This window comes from Mytilus californianus, unplaced genomic scaffold (genome assembly GCF_021869535.1).
Source record: "Mytilus californianus isolate M0D057914Y unplaced genomic scaffold, xbMytCali1.0.p SCAF_3, whole genome shotgun sequence".
In the NCBI taxonomy this organism is placed as follows: Eukaryota; Metazoa; Mollusca; class Bivalvia; order Mytilida; family Mytilidae; genus Mytilus; species Mytilus californianus.
In genome coordinates, this window is record NW_026262679.1 from 28,301,920 (window position 1) to 28,314,408 (window position 12,489).

The 12,489-nt window shown below is 32.8% G+C and overlaps 1 protein-coding gene across 1 annotated transcript; it reads right to left on the bottom strand.

Annotated features, from left to right (window-relative positions):
• Nucleotides 1–1,177: 1,177 nt before the first annotated feature.
• Nucleotides 1,178–11,851, bottom strand: LOC127734299 (ficolin-2-like). Its single transcript, XM_052244125.1, has 5 exons — nucleotides 11,696–11,851; nucleotides 10,995–11,137; nucleotides 8,661–8,757; nucleotides 3,513–3,677; nucleotides 1,178–1,955 (listed from the first exon to the last, which is right to left on the bottom strand). The coding sequence occupies exons 1-5, from the start codon at nucleotides 11,775–11,777 to the stop codon at nucleotides 1,705–1,707; spliced, it is 738 nt and encodes a 245-aa protein (XP_052100085.1). The 5' UTR covers nucleotides 11,778–11,851; the 3' UTR covers nucleotides 1,178–1,704.
• Nucleotides 11,852–12,489: the final 638 nt, after the last annotated feature.

Consider the following 12,489-nt stretch of genomic DNA (forward strand, 5'->3'; position numbering starts at 1 on the left):
ATATGTTCCAGCTGTAGTAACCAAAGTCCGATCCTCTTTTCTCGATGGTGAAATCACCGAATGCGACTTAAAGCCAACTGTTCACTTGAAATGAGCGACACGACGGGTGCCACCAGTGGAACAGGAACTACTTACCATTACGGAGCAAATAAAGGTTGACTTTTACACTTTCAAATTGATGGCCCATAGTTTTGATTAAAGAACAAAAAATACAGAAACTCATAGTAAAAAGTCAAAGATTAAGAAAATAAACTTTATAACATCGCGGAATGCTGTTGTGTGATGTAATTTAAGTATTTTCAATGAAATAAAATGTTATGAAGTCTACCCGCATTTTCCTTTCCAATGCATGTTAAAAGTCAGGGATATGTGATCACTTGGTCTCTTCAATTAAAGTTCAATCCTTTTTAAATACAAACTCCTGTTATCAAAACGTTGCCGTTAAATGATCGTATATAAATGCAAAAGGAGACAATAGTTATTTGTTTAGGAAGCTTAAGAAGCAGTTTTCTCTTATAAGGATCTATTGGTACAAGAAAAGGGGAATTCTATTGAATAATATTCTTAATCAATATATCAAGCATTATTTTTTATGTATATTTGTCAGAAAATTTAGTCTTAATATCATAATATTTGAAAAATATTGAGTCTTAAGGTTGTTATACCTCGTGAACCATGACCTGCGGCAAACACTTAATATTAAATGGCTAGCTAATTATTTAATTAATTAAAGTTTATTTTATTTTTGTTGGTATATAGAGAAAAAAAACGGAAAAAGATCTACAAAATAATAACATTAACGTTAACAATTTTTCTGCACTAGATGCACATTTCGACAATAAATGTCTCTTCAGTGATGCTCCAGGTTAAAATATTTGAAAAGCCAAACCTTATTTAAAAAATGAAGAGCTCACAAACCAAAAAGGACAAACAGCATCGCCAAAGCTGGGCAACGAACCAAGAGGCAAGGAAATAGCATTGATAAAAATATATCCTACATAAACAAAATCAAATCTAGGATGTACCCTATTGGGATGAAATATCCCCCAGTCAAAATCATAACCTTGATTCCAAAAATGATAAGCTCTACTCCAAACTTTGTATGCTTTGTGTTTTACATCTTGATTCTCTCATTCGAAATAAAGAAAGTTGTCTTTTGTCAGTAAAAACTATATACTATGATGTTTAATTTTCTTGTGAAAGCTTGACGTATTTTTTTTTTATATTAATATAAAGGAACAAAAATAATCAATCTCACAGATAATGATGAAATTTTGCAAGCAATGTTGAATTGGATATCAATGTCGGAAACACAAACATGAAACTATTATACTATTTTAGATAACGCAAATCAAATATCAAACTGATAGAAGTACAAATTATAAAACGCACTTAAATGTCGCAAAAAGGTTCTCAGGAAATTTACTTTCTCTTAACATTATATTGTTACTGCCTATGGAATTTCTGTTGCTGTATAAATCATCAAGTATGTGTTTCGAAGCTAAAAAGTCCTCTTTAGCTATCATAATATCAAGTATTTGCGCCAGTATTTTAGGTCGAAAGTCAGAAATAACAATATTGCTAGCAGATAGAAAATTAAGACCCCGAATATATCAGAAATCACTTATAAAGTTTACTTCTTCTTCAGTCATAATTTATTTAAATATATGTTTAGTTCAGCTCATTTGAATTTAATCACCAGTTTCATTCCATTCTACGTAGCATCATAGATGTTGCTTTAAGAGAGTAATGATAGCCTTTCCAATGGTTCCAGTTTACACCATCAGCATCAGAAGAGTGTTCACCTCCTAGGTATTGTCCATTTAAGTTGGAATCGTGACAGGTTCCGTACCACCAGGCACCTTTATAACTTACAGCACAGTTTCCTGAATTAGAGTCATTATCTTGATCTTTTGTAGTGAAGCCATGTCCGTTTTGATGCTTTAAGGAGTCACCTTTAAAAATAAAAGCAAGAAGTTTGTATGCACATGATTTGTTTACGTACTACCATCCATGTTTCTGCTTCATCTAGATAGGATAAGGAAAATATTGATCTTCATCCATAGGATGTTTCTATATTCTTTATGGTACAATGCTAAGCAAAACAGTTTACGATATATGAATATTTTTTCGCAATATTGATTTCTTTTCTCAATATGGACGATTTAGGCGGTAAGTACATTAAAGAAACGTTCAGGCGCGAGAAAAAAAAATCATGTTCGCTTATAACATTAACGGTACCAATTTTACTGCACCAGATGCACATTCCCACAATTGATGATCCTTTCGTAACCAAAAAGGACGTAAAGTCTAGTCAAATACAGACAAGGATTCAGAGCTTTGCGTGAGGGAGAAATATTCCTGAATTTAAAATGAATTCACAGAAATTTCAATCCAAAAATATTTGTATTTTCGTGCTGCTGGGCTGATGATACCTCAGACTAACAGTCCACCAGCAGAGGTATCGACCCAGGGGTAGTACTAACATTAACGGTGCCACTACTGAATAAACGTGATTGTGACCGAAATGAAAACAAAAAAAGAGAACTAAGGGGAGGGAGAAGACAGTTAAAAACAGAGGATCTGTACTTAGTTTCTTTTTTGTTGTTGGGATTTATAAGTACCCTGCCACGTCCACTCTGTGTTTTGTTAGACGTATTTCTATTTGGGTCCATCTGATGAGTTAAGCCTTCTTCAACTGATTTTTATAGTTTGTTCTTATGTTGTACTATTACACCACTGTCCCAGGATAGGGGAGGGTTTGGCGCCCGCTAACATGTTTAACCCCGCCACATTCTGTATGTGCCTGTCCCAAGTCAGGAGCCTGTAATTCAGTGGTTGTCGTTTGTTGCTGTGTAACATGTTTGTTTTTCGTTCATTATTTTGTACATAGATTAGGTCGTTAGTTTTCTCGTTTGAATTGTTTTACATTTGTCATTTCGGAGCCATTTAAAGCTGACTATGCGGTATGGCCTTGCCCATTGTTGAAGACCGTGCGGTGACCTACAGTTGTTTATTTCTGTGTCATTTGGTCTCTTGTGAAGAGTTGTCTCATTGGAAATCACACTAACATTTAGCAGCATGAACGTAACTAAAATACTAAGGCAATAACTTAATAACATCATGAAATTTCTTTTTCAAGATCTTGTTACTTGAATCTCTCAAATATGGTAAACTACACATGAGCATGGGTGTTGTTTGGGGTGCTGTTTGGTAACTGTGTAATGCATCCTATTTTTTATAAATACTTATCACAATTTGAAATACTGGAGAAACTGATAACGTGATAAAAGCTTTATGTCGAACGGAAAGTGAAATAACACAAAACCGATTGCCCTGCGAACAGTACGTGCTTCTTGAATAACCGTCATCAGGTTGGCTCAATACAAAACGTTTGGAGTATAATAAACCATAACATTTAAGAGCATAAAAACCAAAAGGCCCAAACAAAACAGTCAAAATAGGTTCAACTTCCCCTAATTTTGACACAAACAAATAATTAGATTACTCACCAACATCTCCAGTAAATTTGGAATATGTCATATTGAACTTAGTCGCTTCATTACCAACTTTGAAGTTTGAATATCTAGCATAACGCTTTTGATTTCCAAAGTCCTGCATCGTTATCAAAAGTTCATATTCATCCTGGGCAGTCAGTTTATGGAGTTTGTCGTTTCCTATGTAAAACATAGAATATAAACATGCATGGCTTTAGAAAAACTCATCAAAGATCCCAGGCTTAGTATGATTCTGGGCGAAGTTGATACGTTCTAATATCTCGATGATCTAAATAAGCTATACGAGTTCAATATATCAGAGATCGATTAGAAATTACTATGAACTGTGTGTCTAAGCACTTGTGGACATTTCTAAAATCTTTTCTTGAATTTTCCGACGAAACTGTCTGTAACTTGCTTTGTATTTAGCAAAAATAATTGACAATGATTTTTACATTTTATTTTTTTTTTGGGGGTGGGGGGTGGAAAGGGGGGGGGGGGCAACAAAACATACAGTTTGATTTCTTTGCGTAAATCCAAATCCAAAGTAATTAAACACCATGTATGAATAACCACAGAACAACAGATTTTTGTCATTTGAATTATGATCATATTAGTGAATTTTTTATTTAGAAAACTATTATTTATACAATATATGACTACTTCAGATGTTTTATTTTATGGTAAGAATAAAAAAGATGAGATATGATTGCCAATGAGACAACTATCCACCAAAGACCAAATGAGGTAGATGTAAGCAACTATAGCTCACCATACGGCATTCAATAATGAGCAAATCTCAAACCGTATAGTAAGATATAACATTCCTAGACATGACAAAATGTCAAACAATTCAAACGAAAATATCAACTGCCTGATTTATGTTAAAAATAGAGCTCTAAAGTGTCGATCACCTAGATCGATGTGCATTTTCAACAATTGTCACTCTCCAACATTAAAGACTGAAATATAATTCTTGACTCTTTTTTGTTGATCTTGTATTACTGATTATTTTTGCTTTTTACAGTTTTTCTTTATCTTCTATAGCTTTTTTCCCAAGGGTATACATCGTCATTTAGTTGCAATAACTCCTAAAAGGAGTGAACTGACAATTTAGTCATTGATTGACACATTTGTAGATCTTGTATTGTTCATAATTGTTGCTGTTTTTTCAATTTCTCTTTATCTATCACAGTGTTGTCATAATAAAAAAAAATGGATAAACATTATCATTAAAGGGCAATAACTCCTGTAAGGAGGCATTTGATAATTTCTGCCATCTTGCAAATTTGTAGATCTTGAACTGTTTATCATTTTTGCTGTTTACAGTTTTTCTTTATCTACTATATTTCTGGTCAAAATGCAAAATTTGGGAAAAATCATCATTTAGGGGCCAAAACTCATAAAATGAGGTGACCGACGATTTCAAAGTGATGTCATTTATATGTTGAAATTGACAAAGGGAAAAGGTACGGTTTGAGCCAAATTGGCGCTAAAATAAAAAAAATTTCAAACTGTCTCAGTTTTTATTCAGAATCAAATTTTATTTAATTTCATTGCATGCTACCTTTGTTTTTACAGTCAATAATATTTTATGATTGATATGTATTACAATGACGAAAAAGCATAGGAGCAAGAAAACTAGGAAAAGGAGTAAACAATCAGAAAAATTCAATATAAACCCAAATATTGTACTTAAAGAGGAGCCACCTCCACCCTCAAAATTAATAAATTACAATAACATTTGAATTGAATGGAATATCTAATAAAAATGAAAACAACACTTTACAATGTTATGCTATATGGAGTTGAAACCTTAGCCTCTTTATAATTTTTAGATTTATAAATGGACAATTCTAAATGATTCATTGTTGGTTGCTTAACATCCAGTGGCAAATGTGTCGTGCGTGTTCAGGACGAGAACAAATTAACAATAGATCCAATAAGAAGGTCCTGTAACAGAACCTACGGACCCTTCAAAGAGCTGTTGCAAGGATTCTCAACGTTCAATGAGCGTAGCACTCTCTCTACACGCTGCATTGTGACCGGACGTGGCTGCGTTCTTGAACATCTCACACAGCCAAACGGACGTCTCACTTTGGCAGGAGTCGTTAGGAAGAGGACTTAAGTGACCATATTTCTCTTTCCCTGTCCCCCTTGGAGGTAAATAATTTTAGAAAGGTTTGTTATAAATCATGTCACTACCGAAGTACTGACTACTGAGCTGATGATAAACTCGGGGACTTGTCCAATGTATTCAATAAACAACGAAATAAATAATCTGCAAGCTTCAATACGATCCTTTTGAAATAATATTGAAAAAAAGAATAAATGTGTATATGATATGCGTTCACCTCACAAATATACATTATCAATTTTTTTTATCACTGTGTGGCCAGGCATAGCATACCCTTGATCAGACTCCTCTTCACAGTAGGAGCAATTAAACATTGTTCTTGATTTCCTTTTCTAGAACGATAAAACATTATTTCTTATTAAACAAGAATCTTGCAATCTGATTAGTTAATTAACCGGGTGTAAATAACACCCCCACCCTAGTTCACAAGGGGATAAAAAATATGCCAAAATTTCCGAAAAATAAAATGGTTGCCAAAATTATGAAAATTAAAATTTTGGAAATAATAATAATAAAAAAAATAATTTCAGATTAAAAAAAAAAAAAAAAAACCAAGTGAAGAAAAAAAATATTCTCCAATATTCCCCAAAGAATAAATTTTTCAAATTTTCCACAAATAAAAAAAAAATAAATAGATAATATTTGAAAAATGCACAGCAACGTCGGTGTTGAAAAAATGTGTAGTGAGAGTCGGTCATAAAATTTTTTTTTTTCAATTTTATTCCCGGGAATTCATCATTATTCGTTGGATACCAATTTTCATGTAATTCGTAGGTACAGGAAAACCACGGATTTAAATGTTCACCGAATTGCAAATTGGCTGTATGATTGTATGCAGACTTATGGAAAACCACGAAATCAAATATCCACGAAAATGCAAGTTTTCCTCAATCCACGAAAATTGGTACCCACGAAAATGAATGAATCCACAGTAAACGTTTTTAGAACAAAGTAATTTAGGGTTGATAATATTTTTCTATCAAAAATACTAATTTACCTTCTATGATCTTGTATATAAGGTTCTAGCATATTTTTTTCACTTTTTACCAGAAAGGAAGTCTGTTTACATTTTTGATCATATTCACTCGAAAAAAAGTGGTCACACTAAAAAAAACCCGATCAAATCACTCGAATAACCACGATCCAAGCCGGACACTATACCTACCTTGAAGATATTAAACAGTGAGTGTTTTTATCTATTCAGTTACAAAACTATTATATCTGGCGTTTTGTGTGCTGTAATCTGGTACTTATGCCAAAGTGTTCTTAACAAGAGGCTCTAAAGAACCTGTGTCGCTCTCCTAGGTATACGTGCATCTTCAACAATGAACACTCTCCAACATTGCGGGCTAGAATAGAATTCATGACAAAAATCTCTTTTATGTTGATCTTGTATTGCTGATCATGTTTCTGTTTATATATTTTCTCTATCTTCTTTAGTTTTTGCCCAAAACACTAAAAAAAGTCAAAACAATTGTCATGTAAGGGCAATCACTCCTATAAAGAGTCTACTAGTGATTTCGGCAAAAAATGACTTATTCTTAGATCGTGTCTTGCTGATCATTTTCGCTTTTAAATTGTCTATTTTTGTATAATTTTCAAGAAAATAGGCTTAAACGTAAACAATTGGTAAAAATCGTCATCAAACATCCAATACGTGGTCGACTGACGATTTCGGCCATATTAAATTTTCTGTAGATCTACTCTTGCTGATCATTTTTTGCTATTTGAAGCAGCTATCTCTCTATAATAGTTCTCAAGATAGAGGCAGAACACGGAACATGGGTAAAAATCGTCAATAAAGAGCAATAACTCCAATAAGGAGTGAACTGGCGATTTCGGTCAGAAGACTTATTTGTACATCTTGTCTTGCTGATCATTTTTGCATATAAAAGTTTCTATCTATCAATTATAGTTTTTCAGATATTAGGCAAAAACGCAAAGAAATGGTAAAAACGTCATTAAAGGGAAATAACTCAAACATGGGGTCGTCGGACGATTTCAACAATGATAGTTGCTGATCATTTTTGCCTATTTACGTTTCTGTCTATCTTACAGATATTTGGCAAAAATGCAAAAAATTGATAAAATCGCCATGTAAGGGCAATAACTCCAATAAAGGGTTGTCTGACGATTTCAACTATGTTAACTTATTTGTAGATCTTGTCTTGTTGATCATGTTTGCTTTTAAAAGTTTCTCTTTGTGATAATTTTAAAGATGATACGTAGTCAAAAATGGAAAAACAAAGGTAAAATTCTTCATTCTCGAGGGCAATATTATAACTCCTATAAGAATTCGTCTGACAGTTTTGATGTATTTAGACAATAGGTAGATATTATCATTTTGAACATTTCTGCCACTGTCAAGTTTCTCCATCTAAATCAGTTTTCAAAATAATAGACAAATTTTGCATTTTACCCCCAATGTTCCATTTTTAGCCATGTCGACCACCTTGGTTGGCAAGCAGGGTCATCGGGCACATTTTTAAACTAGATATCCTAATAATGATTGTTGCTAAGTAGTTTCGGCGACGATTTTTGTATAGTTAACCACGACAGACGGACGACGGACACCAATTGATGAGAAAAGCTAACTTGGCTCTTTGGCTTTGGGCCGAGTGAGCTAAAAAAAAAGAAGCCTATTTTGCCAAAAATTCATACAAATATAGCTGATGATTTCTTTTTCATGACGTCTCAGTCAAATTATGCCATCGAGGAAGCTTAAGATGATTATCAAGCTATAAAACCAGGTTTATTCCACCTTTTCTACATAAGTAAATGCCTGTACCAAGTCAGGAATATGACAGCTGTTTTCCATTCGTTTGATATGTTTGAGCATTTGAATTTGCCATTTGATAAGGGACTTTCTGTTTTGATTTTTCCGTGGAGTTCGGTATTTTTGTTATTTTACTTTTGGCTAGTAATCTTATTTTCTGAAAGCCTTTCTTCTGAAAACAAGAAAATTTGGAGGTAAACTAAGGTGCTCTGGAAGGGGAAGCAGTTTCCATTCAATTTAGGTTATTTACCAAGCCAATGTTCTTTCTCTAGAGTCCCAAATCCTGCTTTATATTCAGTCCATCCTCTGTAAAAGTTTACATCACCATTAATTCTTCGCTGAAAGACCTAAATAAAAGAATATAGTATGTATCATACATATGTATATATAAATTATTGTCCAAATATAAATGCAAAATGCAACCTTTGTGGCCAGTGCACTTTAGAGTAAAGTTGGTAACATCTATATAGGAGTGGGGAATGATAGAAAACACATGTCAGTGTTGAAAGGTCGAGAGTAGCGATCGTGGGAATTTAAAAAGTAATCTTTATGCTAGGGCAGTTATAAGATATATAAGAAGATGTAGTTAGAGTGCCAATGAGACAACTCTCCATCCAAGTCACAATTTGTAAAATTAAACCATTATAGGTCAAAGTATGACCTTCAACACGGAGCCTGGCTCTCATTGTTCAGATATGAAACTGTAAACACATATTCATATTATCTTAAAGATTTAGTTATACTGAAAAGGAGTTAAAGATGTAACCTTTACAACAGACTCAATTATTCTTTGGTCATTTATAAAGTGATACCAATAGTATATCTTGGCAAACATCGTCGTCCATAAACCAACAATGTAAGAGTGAAACTTGGTATACGTCTTTAGTCAGCTAGTTTCCCTGATACACATTGTTTCTATGTAACATCTCGGATTACAAGCGTATCACCTTGTTTATTTTTTTAGCATGTTTCAACTGTTGATCTATCTAATAAAACTGATGAAATTTCCTTAAAGTTAACAGGCGCTTTTTAAACAATACAATTTGTATTACCTTAACCCCCTTTCATCTTGAGCAAGATCTCGGCAGAGAAACGTTATATATTTAAATGCAAATATACCAATTTTAGTGTGCCCAACACATGTTTCATAAACATCCATTATCAGGTACGCTTGAAATTAAAAGTTTCTGAAAACAGTGAATAAACTCATAAATACCAGGATTAAAATTGTGTACGCCAGACGCGCGTATCGTCTACAAAAGACTCATCAGTGACGCTTGAATAAAACAAAGTTAAGAAGGCCAAATAAAGTACGAAGTTAAAGAGCATTGAGGACCCAATATTCCAAAAAGGTTTTGCCAAATACAGCTAAGGTAATATATTCCTTGGGTAGTAAATCCTTAGTATTTTAAACATAATTAAGTTTTGTTGATTTATAATTATGATCATATCAATGATAACTCATGTAAAATGTCACACATAAGTACTTACTACTGTGCTGGTGATATGATATAATTCCGTTGTAAGTGGAATATATTTTCTTACGCGTATCGTATGGATTAAACCTTAAATGTAATGTTAGAAAGAATGCCAATTTGTTTCTGTGTCTCATTTTTGAAAAGCAACGGATAGAGTGAAATTGGGGTTTGGTTTCTGGACGATATCTTTTGAATCGTAAGTCCAACATACACCAAACCTTGAAAATGCTCCTTATAAAGAATAAGCTCACTAATGATTTTGTGGTCTGCAGGTCAAAGTTAAAGTTCACATCGCTAATAGATAGACTGAATGTTTTTGGGGAAAATTTTGCTTCCATAAAGTTTATTTAGATCCATTTATCAAATTTATACCAATCTTTGGTGAATAGTACGCTTTGAAGAATAAAAGGTCCATAGCTATTGAATTTGGTGTCATTTTCTCAAATATCAAAGTTACAGCAGCAAGTAAACGGATGTCCACTTTATTTCGGATACATTCTAAACCATAGATCCAAACATTTCCAAACATAGTTTGATAATGCCTTATGCTAAATTTCGTTTTCCAATGATATCTTTCGAAACATATGTCTAACCTTCACCAAATTTATCTTGAAAATGTCTCTTGAACAGAAAGCGACGCCTATAAGTTAAGCAATGCCTAAGGTTGAGGTAACAATGCCTTTGAATAAACTTACACTTACTCTCTCCGGACAATTTTGGTGGATAATTTTCCTTTGGGGGAAGACCCCTTTTATCCTTGAAGTCACTGAGTCAAAGGTCAAGGTAACAACACTAATTGATAAACTAAGATTTTGGCCAATATTTGTTTGTTTTGGGTAGTATTTGTGAGCAATTACTATCATTTGACGTTGATTGTCAGCTGACTTTACAACCCTATTAACCAATACCATAAAGAAAAAAATAGTACCCAATGCAAAAAAAAACCCAAATTCCTTCAACTACAAAGCAATAAAGAATTAATTCGGCTAATCCTTTCATAGAGTTTTTGTATTTTTTCGTATAATTTATAAATATAAATGCATCATTCGATTTTTTTATATGTTCCTATAAAACATTGAATGTTTCAAGGTATCATGCAAACGTACTGTCCATCCTCCGTCCACATTTTCTGTTTCCATATCACAGAAGACATTGATGGCATATCCTTGCTGATATATTTTGTACACACCACTTCCTCTCTTGATATCAATGTCGCCGCAGTCTATAGGAAGTCTGATATTAGATCCATCTATAATAAAATAAAATAGAATTTATTTGCTTAATATTTATGTATTTTCTTGTTCTTTCTATGATATCGTTAATTCACAGAGGTGTTGAATTCCATTCAATATACACCATCACGAGATCAATATTTCGTTCAACTAAATTTTATCTTAAAAAAAAAATAACTATACATAAATTAAGGCAACAGTAGATTATAGATCTGTCGGGCTTTAAAGGACATTGGCCGCATTTAAAGAGTTCATTACCGTATAAAATAAAGTATAATAATCGCATCAGACAAGACTCTTGTTAATCATGTTAATACAAATGCGCGGATATACATAGCACACAAATACAAAACGACATACATTAAGTTTGTCATCTTTTTTATATTTTTATTTAACAAATTAGTATGCACAAAAAGAAGTGAAAAAAGCCTTGTGATCTATTAATAAAAATAGTTTCAGAATTCCATAAAGAGATAACTGGTTATTCCATGATAATATGCAATGTGCAAACGCCAAAATTTATATATCAAAACAAAATGGTAAACGACGCATCTTACTGTGGTAAGGGTACTTACAGTTGTTTGAAATACTTGCAGAATTTACTTTTCCGATAGCAATTAAAACAAGAGGTGCCGCAATGATTAAAACGGATGTCATTTTGACACTTCAAAGTGAAACCTCCACAATCGACGATCTGGAGAGATCTGCGTAGTAAAACATTATATTTTTTGAATGATTCATAAATAAAGGAACTTTTGATTTCCTCTTCCTGTTGTTAAAAAATATTAATATTGATGTAAATAAATGTTTCTCGCATTTTATTTTATGACACGGCAAAAATTGATATCAAGGCCGTTTTCGCTTCTGGTATTTTTTAACACAACTTATATATTCTATCGTTGAAAATAATAAAAAGAAGATTAGCAACTGTTCTATTTTTGTCCAACCGAATCGTGAATTATTTCGGATTCAGAGGTATGTATATAATTGTGTCCGATGCAAAATAATTTTTTTTTATGGAGGCCTTCGATTCATAGTTTTACCCCAAAACATGTAAAATTTGCAATAATATATTAAAAAGTAACCTTCAATCGCAATGTATTGCACCGGAATAACATTTTACATTATACATACATGTAAACGTGACGAGAAATCTTATATGCAAAATATCTAAAAACTTGAGTATTTTATATATATTCTTCTAAGTTTCAACATTAAAATTGAAAATCCTCAGCTTAAAGGAAAGATTAACTTGGTATGATTTTGATTGTTCTATATTTTCCGTGGTGGTGTATAGCATCTAATGTTATTTGATATCAATGCACTGCTTATAAAAATTGTGTACGTAGTTTGTATAGACCTAGGCGTA

Coding starts and splice junctions, on each gene's coding strand:
- LOC127734299 (XM_052244125.1), bottom strand. CDS start 11,777: ATGACATCCGTTTTAATCATTGCGGCACCTCTTGTTTTAATTGCTATC. Junction 11,138..11,695: donor TGCAAGTATTTCAAACAACT/GTAAGTACCCTT, acceptor ATTTTATTATAG/ATGGATCTAATATCAGACTT. Junction 8,758..10,994: donor ATGTGGACGGAGGATGGACA/GTACGTTTGCAT, acceptor TCTTTTATTTAG/GTCTTTCAGCGAAGAATTAA.